Source organism: Suricata suricatta, chromosome 14 (genome assembly GCF_006229205.1).
Source record: "Suricata suricatta isolate VVHF042 chromosome 14, meerkat_22Aug2017_6uvM2_HiC, whole genome shotgun sequence".
Classification (NCBI taxonomy): domain Eukaryota; kingdom Metazoa; phylum Chordata; class Mammalia; order Carnivora; family Herpestidae; genus Suricata; species Suricata suricatta.
Genome location: NC_043713.1, coordinates 81,061,541 through 81,077,686, shown reverse-complemented (window position 1 = coordinate 81,077,686; position 16,146 = coordinate 81,061,541). Strand labels below are relative to the sequence as shown.

Sequence of the window (16,146 nt, the reverse complement as noted above, 5' to 3'; positions counted from 1 at the left end):
GGCGCCTGGTGTCTCAGTTGGTTGAACATCTGACTTCAGCTCAGGTCATGATCTCACGGTTTGTGAGTTCGAGCCCCACATCAGGTTCCATGCTGACAGCTCACAGCCTGGAGCCTGCTTTGCATTCTGTCTCTCTATCTATTTATCTCTGTCTCTATCTCAAAAATTAAAATAAATAAAACATTTAAAAATTTTTTAACAAAATAAAAAAATAAAAGACCAGACACTGTTCTCAGAATAACAGCAAGAGAGCTTAAGGAAATTTTGTAACTGACCTTTTTGAAATTTGCTTGGGGCACCTGGGTGGCTCAGTCAGTTGAGTGTCTGACTTTGACTCAGGTCATGATCTCACGGTTTGTGAGTTCGAGCTTCACATGGGGCTTGCTCCTGTGAGTGCAGAGTCCACTCTAGATCCTATGTCCCTTTCTCTTTTCCCTCCCCTGCTTGCCCTCTTTCTCCCAAAAATAAACATTTAAAAAATACACTTATAAAAAAAAAAAACAAAATCATTTACTCAACATCTACCATACATTTCCCTCTACCTCTTAAATAATGAATTCTCTGTGGACCTTGTAAAACCTTCAAGCTGTGCTGTCCAATAGAAAATATAATGTGATCTGTGGATGTATTTTTACATGTTGCAGTACCTTCATTGAAAAACAAAAGGAAACAGGTGAAATGAATTTTAATAAAAAATTGTATTTGATCCAGCATATCCAAAATGTTATCACTTCAACATGTAATCAATATAAAAAAATGCCGATGAGCTGTTGTACATTCCTTTTCTTTTTTTTCATACTATGTCTTTGAAACCTTGTGTGTATTTTGCACTTGACCACATCTCAATTTGGACTTGGCCATGTTTCAAGTGCTCAGTAGCCACATGTGACTTCTGGCTGCCATATTGGAAGCTTTAGAGGAAGCGCCGTGGTTTTCCAGTTCTTCCCAGTGTGCACTGCGGACGGAGGCAGGACCTTTCTCGGTGGTCTTCCTAGCGCACCACATAAGCGTCCCTGGGGTTTATCAGCCGGCACTGGACAGACCCTGTACCCATCACAGGCAAGAAGGAAGGGGTCAGTCATACCAAGAGGTGACATAGGCAACTTAATGCATCCCATGAGTTTTACAAAGGGCTTTACATGTGGTAAGTCATTTGATCCTCCAGCAAGGGACAGTGTGATATTATTATCCTCATTTTACCAAGGAGGAAGAAGAGGCATAGGGATTAAAATGACCTATGTGCTCAGGGACACAAAGATGGTAAGTAGTGGAGCTGGAATTTGAACCCAGGTGGCCTCATCCCAAGGTTTGTGCCTTAGCTGGCCACTTCTATGAATGACCTGTCTCAGAATTGGCCCCTCGCATTTCCAGGATAGCATTACAGGCAGGCCCTAGAGTTGGTGCAACCCACTTAGACTTGTTCATTCCGCAAATTCTGCTGAGCACCGTCTGTGCACCAGACAGTGTACTCACAGAGCTCACATCAAGGGAAGGAATTTGATAACAGACACTCCTCCAAATGGCATCGCTAGGATTGGGAAGAAAAGCACAACATTGAAAGAGGGTGATTGACAAGTAGATACTCCCGATAGATTCATCATTGAAGAAGTCGGCACCAGCGGGAGAGTGTATCAGTACCAGAGAAGAAGGACGTTCCCGTCCAAAGGGGGCTCCCCAGCCTTAAGTGTTCCCAAGGATGTAGGGGTGGTGGCCTGTGGGCAAGGAGCTCGCTCTAACTATGTGCTGGGATGGTCCAGGAGTATGTCAAGGGCGGCTGTGAGGCCAGAGCTCAGAATTCGTACCCAGGAGCAGAGGGGGATGAGATGGCATTATGTCCCAGAAATGTCTTGCTCTAGCTCATGTTGTGGAACCTCAGTGGCAGAGTGAAGAGTCTATGAGCAAGAGGACAAATGCATGACTGTAACTCTTCACCTCTGGTTTGTTCAGCCATTTGTGGTTTCATCAGTCAGGAAGCATGTGTTGAGCTGTCTGACATCTTGTGAGAGCTTTAACAATTTCTCTTTCATCCTCAGTGGCTAGGAATGTTCCCCAGATATGTCCCACTTTCCCCCAGAGCGAGTCATATTCGAGTCTCCAGCATTACCCTTTAATAACAGCGATAATAATTATAGCTGTTAGTAAACTACTCTGTTCCGGGCCCTGTGCTGTGCACTTAACGTGCAGCTTCATTCAGTCCCATAAGAGGCCTAGGAGGTAGGTTCTGTTTTTCCCCCACTTTCCAAATGAGGAAACTAAGGATCAGAGAGGGCCAGTGCCGTGCTCAAGGTCATATAGCTGGGATCCCGTAGAGCCAGGGTTTGAATGTTAACTTTCTTTTAAATTATTTATTTATTTGTGAGAGAGAGAGAGAGAGACAGAGCACAAGCCGGGGAGGGGCAGAGGAGAGAGAGAATCCCAAGCAGGCTCCATGCCATCAGCGCAGAGCCCAGTGTGGGGCTCGAACTCACACACTGTGAGATGATGATCTGAGGTGAGATCAAGAGCCAGATGCTTAACTGACTGCACCACCCAGGCGCCCCTGAACCTGGACTTTCTAATCTCCATACTTTGGACCTTCACTTCCCCTCCTTCCCCATCCCATGTTTGCATATATAGAAAATGATCATATTTTCTTATAGACTCAGATGCTATGGTTACACGTGACTCTTTCTCTTGTTTCCAAAGGTGGTGGCCCTTAGTAAGAGGAGTCAGGAGGCGGAGGCAGCTTTTCTGAGCGTTTACAAGCAATTAATTGAAGCACCAGGTAAGAAACACTTGGTTCCCATTAACTGAATAATTCATGGCAAGGAACAGCCAGCTGTTAGGTCATGACACAGGCGCCTCCCCTCAGTGGGGTCTAGGGACAGGCGGAGATGCCTGGGTCAGGCTCAGCCCTCCACAAGTGAGGCTTGTAGGGGTGAGAACGTCCCCAGTCTGGTGTCACATGTCACCACACACTCCTCCATCTGCCCCCACCACCTTCCGGCCATTAGCCAGGGAGCTAGATCTGCCCCCTGGACCTTCCTGGGGAGCCGCGTGTCCTGACTGCCAGAACCCCTTTCCCACTGCCACAAAGGACAGATGGTGCCCGGGACTCTCTGCCAGAGGGTGCCGGAGGGAAGGCCTCCAAATGTTTCCCCAACCTCAAAATCGTGGTGTTCAGCGAAAGCCAAACCTAAGAGAACACATACTTTCGTGACTCTATTACGTAAAATAAGGGGGGAAGCGACCCACGTGTGTGTCAGCGGATGACTAGATAAAGCGCTGTGGTCCGTCCATACCATCGGATGCCGTCCCATAGCCGTGGGGAGCGAAGCCTAACCCCACTGCTCCATGGGTGCCCCTCAGAAACATGATGCTCAGTGGAAGGAACCAGACACAAACGTCACATAATATGAGGTTCCACGTATATGGACTGTCTCAAATAGGCAAAGCTGTTAGAGACAGATATCAGATTGGTGGTCCCTGGGGGGGGGAGGGCAGGGGAGTGACTGAGGGTATGGGGCCTCCTTTTAGGGGGATAAAAATGCTCTGGAACTGGATAGAGGTGGTGGTTGCACAGCATCGTGAATGTGCCAGATGCCCATTGAGTTAGTTGTTCACTCTAAAATGGTAAACTATCTGTTCTAGAAAGTTCACTTCAACTAAAAAGGTGAACCTGTACTGTTAGAAGTCGAGAGAGTGGCTTCTGTTGGAGGAGGGCGGTAGTTCCCATCAGGGGCTTCTGGGGCAGAGATGCTGTTTCCTGATCTCGGCGTCAATCACAGAGCAGTGAGCAACTTAAGAACATTCAGCTGTACACCTAAGATACACAGATACATTTCTCTAAAAGTCTCCCTTTTCCAAAATGGCCCCTCCTGTGCCATTTTCTCATTTCTTGACTGAGAAAAGGGAGCCCAGAGAAGTGTAGTGATGGACTTGCCAACTGTGGAGCTGGAAGGGGACCCTCTGTGCTAAGTCCCCCCCAGACAGCCCCCCGGGCCTTCCAGGCCCTCCACACAGCCCCAGGAATCAGTACTATCGGGGACTAGGGCTGGGGTTTATGAAGAGGAAAATGAAATCCCAACTAAGCCAAGCCATGGAAAAGGCAAACTCATTTCTACTCAAGGTCAAGGTCATTTGTGGAATCTGTGTGTCTGTGGGTGGGAAGGTCCCTCACTCCGTCTGTCGTGGGCAACCACAGTAGCTTGAGTAGTTTCCTCCCAAAATTCATGTCCACCCTGAACCTCGGAATATGATCATATTTGGAAGCAGGGTTTCTGCAGATGTAATTAGTTAAGGATTGTGAGATGCGACCATCTGGATATAGGGTGGACCTCAAATCCAACGACTGCTGTCCTTATAGGAGAAGGAAGAGACACAGAGAGACAGGGAAGAAGGCCCTGTGTAGACAGAGGCACAGGCTGGAGTGATGTGGCCCCAAGCCCAGGAATGCTGGAGGCCACTAGGAATGGAAGAGACTAGAAGGATCCTCCCTCTGGCCCTTCAGTGGGAGCAGGGCCCCGCTGACACCTCGATTTCAGACTTCTGGCCCCCAGAAGAGTAAATACCTGCTGCTTCCAGTCCCCCAGTGGTGGCAGTCCGTTACGGCAGCCCCAGGCACCGGACACAGCAGCGCTGACGTCAGGCCTCCCCTCATGTCCCGTGGGCCCGGAGAAGAGGGAAGCCCTCCAGTCTGTTTACTCAGAGTGCGGTGCCCTTGCAGGCCAGATAGAAATGCGGCACCGCAGGCCCCAGTCAGCGTCTGCATTTTCACAAGCTCCCGAGCCCCTGTGAGCATGTCAGAGTTTTAAAAGTACTCACCCTGGGGCGCCTGGGTGGCTCAGTCAGTTAAACATCTGCCTCTTGATTTTGGCTCACGTCATGATCTTATGGTCATGGGATCGAGCCCCGCATCTGGCTCTGCACTGAACCCTGAGCATGCAGCCCGCTTAAGTTTCTCTCCCCGTCACTCTGCCCCTCCCCTGCTTGTGCGTGCTCTCTCTCTAATTTGATAGATGATTGATGATAGATAGATAGACAGACAGACAGACAGACAGCGAGCACTTACCTGGAACAGAGATTGTTCTACCCTCTGCATGTCACAGGTGCCCAGGGAGCAGGCCAGCCAGTCCCCTTCACTGCAGCACAAAGAGGTTGAGTCTGATGCTCCAGGAGCAGTGAGGCTCAGGTCTCGGCACATTCAACAGATATTTCCAGAATGTCTGTTCCATGTCACAACTTGACTACACGGGGGAGGCTGTGTTCGTTTCCCGAGGCTACTGTAACAAGTAAGGGGTTTCAAATAACTGTTATTTGTTGTCTCACAGTTTTGGAGGCAGAAATCCAAACTTAAGGTGTCCACAGGGCTATGCTCCCTCTGAGGAGAGCTCTTCCTTACCTCTTCCAGCTTCTTTTTTTTTTTTTATGTTTTTTATTTGTTTTTGGGAGACAGAGAGAGACAGTGGGCGCAGGGGAGGGTCAGAGAGAGAGGGAGACACAGAATCTGAAGCAGGCTCCAGGCTCTGAGCTAGCTGTCAGCACAGAGCCCCACGCAAGGCTCGAACCCACGAACCGTGAGATCATGACCTGAGCCGAAGCCGGACCCTTAACCGACTGAGCCCCCCAGGTGCCCCACCTCTTCCAGCTTCTCGTAGCTCAAGGTGTCCCTTGGCTGTGGCCACATCACCCCAGTCTGTGCCTCTACCTTCACATGGCTCCTCCTTCGTGTGTCTGGGTCCCAAATCTCCAGCTCCTTTCTCTTATACGGACACTAGTCATTGGATTTAGGGCCCACCCAGGTAATCCAGGATGATCTCCTACCAAGATCCTGAACTAATTACATCTGCAAAGATCCTTTTTCCAAATAAGGTCACATTCACAGGCTCCAGGCTCTAGGACATGAATATATGTTGGGGGCCACCACTGAGCCCACTGCAGAGGCGTATGCAGGCTCCACCCTCCTTGCCCTGGTCCTGCCCTCGGGTCCCACACTCCAGGAGGGCAGAATGCTGCGTGGGTCTTCTCGATGAGGATGTTTCAGCAGCGAGAATGGCTGGGGCTGGACAGTACAGCCCTTGGGGCTCTACAGCCACCTGAGGACATGGCTGTGGCACGTGAGGCCTAGACGGCCAGGTCTGCAGCCCCAGCAGTTGTCACCCTCACTGAGGGCCACACCAGGCCTGCGGCTGAGGGGCCCCATTCCTGTCAGGCACTCTGCTTATGTCTCTCATCAGAAGTATCTGTGAAAAAAATGAGAAAATAAACCCTCTTAATTCCCATCATTTTTCAGTCCTTAAGATCCCACAGGCTCAGTGACAAATGACTTGGAGAGTGACCCACAGTAGACCCCAAAGATGTCTGCCAGGAGGCCCCACACAGGGCTTCTCCTTTGGGCCTCATATACCTCTCCCGTAGCATCAGGAACAGCCCTGAGATCGGCTTGTGTTTCCAGGCTCCGGGCTAGACTCGGGGTGGATCCTACCCGGACAACCTGCCCGCTGGGGACTGCAGACAAAGTAACTTACCCTCTGAGCCTCAGTCTCCTCCCGTATAAATATACGAGACTGAACTACACTCGTTATTATGCGTGCATCTGGCTTCCCTTGAAGTGAACTGCTGTAAGCCTGGGACTGAGTCATACTGAATTTGTATACCCAGAATCTGGTACTCAGTAAGTACCTGATGATTGTCGAATAAATTAGAAGTAAGACTCAGATACAGAAATGAGGGGGAGGGGAGAGGTATTGGAATGTAAAGGTGTCTTTTCAACCAAAGCCCTCTGCCTGTCACATGTTTATTTACTCAGATAGCATTTAAGTGGCTCCCTGTGCCTGGCCCTTGCTAGGCACCGCAGACCTAGCCATGAGCCTGCAGGTGCAGGTCCGGCCCTCGGGGAGCTTGCGTTCTGGTGGCAGAGGTGACCAGCTCATCGCTCGAATGAGCACGGCTAGTGGCAAAGCTCGGGGAGCACCAGCAAGTCTAGTGCTTGAGGACGAGGAGAGGCTGCGGCCTTTGCTTACAAAAGAGTCATTAATTCTGGGGTTCACTGTGAAAGTCTCATCTTTCTGGAGATAGGGCTTTCTACACAATCCCAGGGCCTCAGTGCCAGCCAGGGACTGCGAGAGCTCCCAGGACTGGTGCAGAGCTTTCCAGAAGGTCCTCATGCCCTCTTGGCCCTCTCCCCAAAGGGTCGTTCCAAGTCTGGTGCTGACTTCACGCGTCTTGATTTCCCAACTCTGCTCCCCAGAAATGGAGGGCGGGGAAGATGTACGTCCCTAGCTGTCACTGAGTTGGAGAAAAGGAGCCTTAACTGATGGAGACATACCATTCGAACGGCCCCTTTAGGGGCTCTAATTCATTTTCGAGACATTTAAGAATAACAAAATGTTTTAATGATTTCTTAGGGGAATTAGGAAGACATATTTTTGTTCTCATTAAATTTTATCCTCAGACACAAGAACCAAATGTCAGATGTGTTTTTGGTGCTCGGAGCTTCCCTGCTCGCCGTCCCCCCCGACACACGCCGCTCCAACCCCCTCCAGAAAAATAACACTGCTAGAAAATTTGCCAGGATGCACACTCTCCTGTTTTTATATTTCTTGACAGGCAAATTATTTGTCGAAATACTTTCCACCCCCCTCCAAAGCCACACAAGTCCTGATTCAACATTTTTGTTTTGAATGACTGCTGCCAACACAAATCTTTGGCAGAGAGTGCGATGCGGCGTGATTGCTCAGCAAGTATTTTGATAAGTGTGCAGCCTGTATGTCTGTAATTACGAAAGAAAACCGTAAATCTTTTGGATATTGTTCACACAGATGTGGCGTGAAGTGAGAAAAAAAGCAGTAAAACGTGTTAAAAGCATAATTAATGTCATTGTTGTGGAGGATGATTTGATTTAAACCTTTCTGACTCCTGTACCGGTGGCGGCTGATTTCTTTATCGCGCTCACAGTCACTAGGTACCGACCTGAGCTTCAGAAAGCTAACTTGTTAACTGAGCGATTAGTTAAAAGGAAAAGGGAAAAAAAGAAAGAAAGAAAGAAATGGAAAAAAAAGGAAACAAGGCGAGAGCAAGTAAGAGGGCAGGCAGAGGAACACTGCTGAGGAGATAAGAAGAGAGAGGTGAGTGCCCCAAAAGGGTTTTTCCGCTTTGCTTTGGTTCTTAAAAGTCCAGTGCAGGAGGTGGCAGCTCCCGTCAGGCGCTTGTGTCCCCGCTGCTTCTCTGGTCAGCGTAGGTGCCCGAGCTGCAGGGTCAGACACGGCTGGGTAGGACTCAGCTTGGTGGTTTTGAGCTGTGTGACCTTGGGCAAGGGCCCAAACCTCTCTGAGCTCTGACTTCTATGTCTTTAGCAGAGAGATAATACTAGAACCTACCCACCATTGGGCATGGGATTCAGTATGCTAGGCATGAAAGCATTTGGCAGGGTTTAATAGCCATCCCGTTGCAAAGCTGACATCAGAATGTAAGTTACATGGATCACAGGTGTTTACTGATCTTCTCAAGGCTCTGTCTTTGACCGAGAACATGGGGTGAGCAGTTTAGGCTACAGGGTTACTAAGTTGGGAATAGGAAAATGCTTTACGGTGCTTAGGGTTTTAAAATTTTTCCCCCAGTTATAAAAGTCACATAGCACACTATAAACTTCAGAAAGTACAGAAAAGTAGAAGAAAGAAGGCAAACTACCTACTGGAGAAGCAGTGGTAACACTTTTTCTTTCTGATCTTTTCCCTGTGTATTTTTTCAAAACAGTCATTCATTCTGCTTGTAACATTTTGAATTGTCCTTCCTTTTATCCAATGTGAGCATCTGTGTGAGTCCAAGTCCGGGGTAACTTTTGTTCGTCATGGGTAATGGTCTCTTGTGTGACTGTGCTGTAATTTACTGGACCCCCTCTCCAACAGGGGGCATTTAGGGTGCTCAGGAATGCACAGCTTATTGGTTCTGTGCTGTAGTTCTGAGGATAAGGAAGAAAACTTGGGAAGAAAAATATATTGGTGCCACGCATTGACCACAAACCCAGGATCAGTGATCAGAAAGAATGAGAATTTTTTTCTCCTTATTTTGTACTCCTTCATTTATGAGTTACAGTAAATATCTTCTCATATGTTATGAACCACTCATATTCTTTTGTGCATCACCTATTCGTGTACGTACAGTCCATTTTTCTACCAGATCATTTTTCTTATTGATTTGTAGGCACTCTTTGTATATTAGGGATAATAACCTTTGTCCTGGTAAACATGTCTCATAGCTTCCTCCCCTAGTTTGCCTTTTGTTTATAATGTCTCTTGTATATGATACATAGCAGGCATTCAAAATATATTTGCAGAAATTAGGGAGTCTTACCAACCTTTGTTTTATGGCTTCTGGATTTCATGTCATACTTTTAAAACCCCTTCTTGCTTAAAGGTTATAGGGTGTTTTTAGTACTTTTGTGATCTTAATTTTTAAAAATAGAAATCTGAACCATCTGAAATATACGTTGATGGAAGTCGCAAAGGAGGTTAAGATTTTAGCTGTGCATTTGTACTAAATGACTAGTTCTACCGCCATCTAGTGGCTAAGCCACCTTCACAAATATAAAAAATAAGGATTTTTGTATGATGAGAAACTCTTGTTTCTGCTTGCTCTCACTTCCTCCCCTTTCTCCCTGAATACCCTCTGCTTACTTGGTCCTTGGGAACAAGGCCAGATTTTCCCTAGGATGGTAGTGAACTTTAGAAGATATCACCCTACCATCTCCTGCCACACCTTGTCCCTTGCCACTTCTTCTGTCAGAAGTGTTCTCTCCCCACGGTCACCTGTCTGACTTTCACTATTCCTGGTAACTAAGGGCTAGAAGATTAAATGAAAGCATGTGTCATGCTGCTGGTACCCAGGAGGTGCTCAATACATGACTCTTCCCTTTCAGAAGAAAAGACAGACGTGTCAGCTATGGCTTTTCACCAGTTTATTCTCTGAACACCTAGTGCCGAGCCCCGTGGGAATTCAAGCTGGAAGCTTCCTGTGCTGTCAGACTCGAAGTCTGGCAGGGACAGCATAACCCAAAGGCGGCTGGGCCAGAACACCCAGCAGCTAAAGGGCTCCGAGGCAGGACAACCAGAGAAGGTGCTCTTTGAACTTGGTTCTAAAGCCTAAGCTACCATCCTTGCAGAACTTGTTCTGGGGTGCTTCCTGTGTGTTGGGCAGTGAGCCCCACCCCTAAAAGAAACAAATTCACGATCCCCAGAACCCCCATGGCAGTACCAACATCCTGTCCCATTGTGTAGCCAAGAAAATGTACGCTCAGAGATATCAAGTCCTTTACCCAAGGTCACACCGCAGATAGGTGGTGAATCTTGACCCTTGGCTCCTAACCCAGATGAGGATTAATTTAAAAATTGATGGGGCGCCTGGGTGGTTCAGTCGGTCGGGCATCTGATTCCTGATTTTGGCTCAGGTCATGATCTTAGGATCATGGGAGCAAGCCCTGAATCAGGCTCTGCAATGAGTGTGGAGCCTGCTTAAGATTCTCTGTCTCCTCCCACTGCCCCTCTCCCCCACTCATGCTCACTCGGTCTCTGTCTCTCTCTCTAAAATAAAAATAATAAAAATTAAAAGGATTTGGGCAAAACCATTGGAGACGTGACCTCTAAAGAGAATGACAAACAGCCAGGTGTCTTCGTTGCCAGATTCTGAGGTTCTAGACCAAGAGGGTGAACCCTTTGCTGAAATGCAATGTGTTACCCAAAAGAGGAACAAGTTAGCCCCCACTAGCCAAGAACTCCTCGTTCTCCTGGCCCAGGGCTCCAAATCCTGGTACTTTCATTGAGGGGAAACCATCAGAGAGCTCCAAATTCAGGGAACAGAGTGATGTGAGGCGGAGCACCAGGAGGACTCCAGGCTCAAGGATCCGCCTACGGGGCAGGGACAGTCCCGCATTCCGTGCTCCCCATGTCCTCCTGCACTTGATCCTCCATTTCCTCATTTGTACCATATGGGTAGTGACCTTACCTAATTATAGGCCAGTTGGTGGGTTCAGTGAGAGCGGAAGACACTTCTCGCGGTGGCTGGCAAGGAATAGTAGCCCCATGGAGCCCATCGAGTGCCCACTGTTTGCCGGGCCCTCCTCTCACCACCAGGAGCACAGTGTTAAGCAAAACACACTGTCCCTGGGAAGAGGTGGGCGCGAAAAACAAACAAAAATACACGCTAACCCTGCCTGTCTAGAACTTTCTGTGAAACTCAGTGTATGGGAACTTTATTTTTATTCTAAGGGGCATGGCTTTGGGGCCTAGCTCTGCTGCTCCCTGGCTGGGTGACCTTGAGTAACTGGTTCTACCTCTCAGACACTTCCTGTTCCGAGGAACATGCTTACCTCCTGGGACCTCGGAGAGGACTCAGCATGGTGAAGAGTGTAAAAGTCCTGTGTCTGGCACCTAGTAAGTGCTCAATAATGCTGGTGGTATTGTGATTGCCACCGCCACCCTGTGCCAAGAAGGAAGACCTTCCCCAGCCCCTCTGTCCACGCCTCAGCCAGAAGACCCCCGAAGCAGCTGGTGGAGGGGAAAGAGGGTGGGTGGACACATGGCTCACGGCTTCATGTAAGGGTCCCACGCCCCATCTGCTATGGAAGAGTTAAGATTAAGGATCAAAGTTAGTCTCGCTGCTGCCGCCAATAGCCTGAGCCTCCCACCCGTGCAGGCGCCCAGAGCCTGGGCCCAGATGGGAGAAGGCTTCTGTCTCAAAGATATTTTGGAGGGGCACACGCATACTTCTGCATATATGTGTTTCTAAACAGCCTCTCGGACAGCCTTCGCGGCTCCGGCTCTCCTAAAAAAAGCTCTGAATGCCACTTTCCTTCAGATGGACACAGTGGGAGGAATGAGACAGCTTTTCCTATCTCCCTGGCTCCCCCCCACCCCCCTCCAACCCCGTAGACACTTTCCGAAAAAACACCAACAGCATCAACTAGTGGTGGAAGGTGGAATAGACGGTGTTTTCACCATCCCCTTCAACCATGCCTTTGGGAAGCCTGGCGTCCTATTAAAATATTACGAATCCGTTGGCAGTATTCTCTGAGGGGTTAGATCCAATGTAACCAAAATGAATAGGTCGTTTTATTAAACCGTTTATGCATAAAGGGCAGGCTGATGGCTGTAAGACAAAGGCGCTCCACTTCCCCACCATCTTCCCCCCTGCCCTGCATGCCCGGCAGGACCTGCCCCCTCGGAGGTCTGTACTTGATCTTCCGTGTCTGCCCGCGTGCTCAAGTAATCCAAAAGATCTGTCCTAGTCAAACATTTCTGATTTGGGGACCCCTGTTTTGGGCATTTTCATTCAGACTGGACCTAAGGCCGTTTGATTCCCAGTGCCATGGCCCGCATCTGTGTATCGACTGTCTGTCTGTTGCAGGGGTGAAGCAGGGCAGTCCCGCTCCCAGCTCTGGGCGGCTGCGTGTCTTGGGTGAAAGGTTTCCAGTGGAAGTGCTGAGCCCCACAGAAGCCGGGGGCTCCCTGGCTCCAGAGGAGGAGCCGCGGGCATGTTTTGTCACTTCCCCCAACACCAGGACCCGAGGTTGCCGGATGCCAGTGAGGGGACGCAGGTCACTTTGGAGACTGGGGGCTGGGTGGGACCTGGTACTTCCCCAGATGGGGTCCCCTGGCAAGGGAGCAGCCTCCGGGGACCTGGCACAGCACTGAAACTTGGCACACACTGCGTACCAGCTGTCGCCTTTCTGCTTCCTTCTAGATGAAGTTTCAGGCAGGTGCCAGGGCGTCTTAAACACCTATGGAATGCCCGTGAACCTCACCTTTTAACCGAGGGAGAGCCAGCCCAGGCTCACGGTCTTGGGTAACGGGATCCAAGTAGGATTTGTTTTTAAGGTTTTTTTTTTTTACTATTTTTATTTATTTTAGAGAGAGAGACAGCATGAACAGGGGAGGGTCAGAGAGAGAGAGAGGGAGACACAGAATCTGAAGACAGGCTCCAGGCTCTGAGCTGTTAGCACAGAGCCTGACGCAGGGCTGGAACCCACGGACCATGAGACCATGACCTGAGCCGAAGTCGGACACTTAACCAACTGAGCCACCCAGGTGCCCCCCAAGTAGGATTTAATAACATCAGTTTTCTTGTTTGTTTTCCTTGTGTTTATTTTTTTAAGTTTTTATTTATTTATTTATTTATTTATTTTTAATAATCTCTGTATCCAGGGCGTGGGGCTTGAATTCATGACCCCAAGATCAAGAGTTGCACACTTTTCTGACTGAGCCAGCCAGGTGCCCCCTCTTTATGTTTATTTTTATGGTTTAAAGCACCTTCTGCTTGTGATACAGGATCCCAATTATATATTTACAATAATGTAACAAGGTATTCCTTTAAAACATTTTTAAGCTAAAAAACACTGAGTCACAGGAGCGCCTAAAAACACTGAGTCACAGGAGCACCTGGGTAGTTTAGTTGGTTAAGTGTCCAACTCTTGATTTCAGCTCAGCTCATGATCCCAGGGTCATGGGATCGAGCCCTGCATCAGGCTCCATGCTGAACACGGAGCCTGCTTGAGATTCTCTCAGGACACCTGGGTGGCTCCATTAAGCATCCAGCTTTGGCTCAGGTCATGATCTCATGGTTCATGGGTTCAAGCCCCACATCTGCCTCTCTGCTTTGGATCCTGTCTCCCTCTATCTCTGCCCCTCCCCCTCCCAAAAAACCAAACATTTAAAATAAAGATTCTTGAGGCACCTCAGTGGCTCAGTTGGTTAAGTGTCTGACTTTAGCTCAGGTCATGATCTCACCATTTGTTGAGTTCAAGCCCCGCGTTGGGCTCTGTGCTGACAGCTCAGGGCCTGGAGCCTGCTTCGGATTCTGTCTCCCTGTCTCTCTGCTTCTCCTCCTCTCACACACTGTTTCTCTCTCTCTCTCTCAAAAATAAAAAAAAAATTTAACAAAAACATTAAAAATGCTGAGTCACATAAGGACGAATGTCAGGTTGGTAATCTTTTAGGCGCAGGCGGATGCAGCAGTTGTGACATGAGTATGCCAGTGTCTGGCATTGGGGCTGCCCTGGGTTCAAATTCAGCTCTGCCTTTTTCTAGCTTGGTGACCTTACTAGACCTCAGTTTTTCCATCTGGAAAATGGGGATATAAGCATCCTGCATGTGATTGTTTTGATGATTAAATGAGATGTAAATATATGCAAAGTGCCTGGCATATGTGAGTCGAGGGGTGAAGAAATATCAGTTCCCTGGAGCTTCTGGCTAAAGATACAGACAGGGGTCTTATCTACCCCATCTCCTCGCTTCCCAGACATCGGTGCCCCACCTGTGCTAGAATTGATGGTGCTGGAATTTTGGGAACGAAGACCAGAAACTAGTATTTGCTGCCCTCGGCAGCAGCATGCAGACCAGCCTGCAGGGAGGGGGGTGAAGCTGGCACCAAAAGTCCCCAGACATTGCCGGCCTCTCTCAGCCCCACATCATCATCTGTAAAATGGGTCAGTTGTTATGAAGATGGAGCTAAGTTGTGTTTCTGGGAAAGTGAGTGGGGCAGGAGACAGCTGCTCAGAGGGGTCTGCTACCCTCTCTCAGTCTAATGGGGCCTGTATCTCCTGGTGCTTCCTCATTTCCTTCAAGGTTCTGTCTTTCCTGACCAGCCTGCCAGTTCTTAGCACCGTCCCCCCACCACACATGTCAGGCCACTCTCTGCCCTGACCCTGCCTTGTTTTTCTTCTCTACCCCCTTACTGCCATTGGTTTATTTGCTCTTTGTCCATCTCTCCTCTCTAGAATGTCAACCCCAGGAAGGCAGAAATTCTGTCTTATTCACTGCTCTGTTTCTGGGGCTCAGAAACTTCCCTGGCAGACAGCATATGCTCAGAAAATATTTGGCAGGCGAAGTAATAATGTCTGGCACATAGTAGGTGCTCAGTAAAAATGTACTGTGAGGGGCGCCTGGGTGGCTCAGTCGGTTAAGCATCCAGCTCCTGACTTCAGTTCAAGTCATAACCTTATGTTTCTGCTCTGGCAGTGTGGAGCCTCTCTCTCTCTCTCTCCTCCCTCTCTCTGCCCCTCCCCCACTCGTGTGCTCTGTCTCTCTCAAAATAAATAATCTTTCAAAAAATGTAGTTATGAATAAATGGCTGCATTAGAGACTACATTCATTTCCTGTTGCTGCTACAACAAATGACCACAAACTTAGAAGCTGAAAACAGCCCACGTTTACTGAGCACCTACTATGTGAATAGCCAGAGCAGGGCCCCATGGGGAAAGGGAAGACTGAGGAATTGAAAGCAAGCTGCCCCCTGTTCCCCACGACTATCAGGCTCTCTGAGGAACCTCTCCCAAACATTGTAAAGATCTGTTGTCACTTCTCTCTTTCAATTTGTGTTTGTAAGAGCAGCCAGTGACATTTAGCTGATGGATCGAATCATGCTGTTGGATAAAGTAAGCGGGAAACTCTTGGATTTGCCCGCCACCCCGGCCGAGCATCTTACCTATGTGTAATTTGGCAAGTCTTCTAGTCGTCTGGATGCTAGTCACTTCCTTCCTCCCTAACTCAACCCCCAGCAGTGGAGCTAAGGGCTCTGTGATTTCTCCCAGATGGGGGCGGTGGGAAGAAATGGGTTTCCCACACACTGTAAAATCTAAGAATTCCCACTATGCACCAGCGGGGAGCAAATAATGGGGAGAAAATGCGCAGGGAAGTAGGAGACCATGGTTGCTGCGTGCTTTTCAGACACAGATCCTCCTGAACCTGTAGCCTGAGGCCTCCATGGTTGGGGAGTGAGCGCCCAGGAGCTGCTTTCCTACACAGCAGGCATGTTCCCTGGATGCCAGGTGAAGGGGTGCAGCAGGAGCAAAGCATGTTAGACTTGAGTGAGGACTTCCTTCCTGTCCTTCCTTCCTTCCTCCCCAACCAGGGATGGGGAGTCTCGACAGCCCCTAGGTCCTGCCTCTCTCACAGTTGGTATCCAGTTAGTTACCATGTATTATGGGTTGAATTTGTGTGCCCCAAAAAGGCATGTGGAGGTCTTAACCTCTGGTAACCGGGAATGTGACCTCATTTAGAAACAGGGTCTTTGCAGATATAATGAAGTTAAGAAGAGGTCATTAGGTGGCCTCTAGTCCAGTGTGCTGGTGCCCTTAGAAGAGGAGAGAAAGAGACATAGAGGAGAAGGCCACGTGAT

The 16,146-nt window shown here is 48.9% G+C and overlaps 1 protein-coding gene across 3 annotated transcripts in view; it reads left to right on the top strand.

The window, feature by feature from the left end:
• The window catches only part of CUX2 (cut like homeobox 2), a 273,824-nt gene that overhangs the window by 214,994 nt on the left and 42,684 nt on the right, over positions 1-16,146 (top strand). For all 3 annotated transcript variants that reach the window (XM_029922230.1, XM_029922231.1, XM_029922229.1), the window contains one exon: positions 2,686-2,764. In XM_029922230.1, the coding sequence (XP_029778090.1) occupies positions 2,686-2,764 (79 nt within the window). The remainder of the gene's footprint in view (positions 1-2,685; positions 2,765-16,146) is intronic.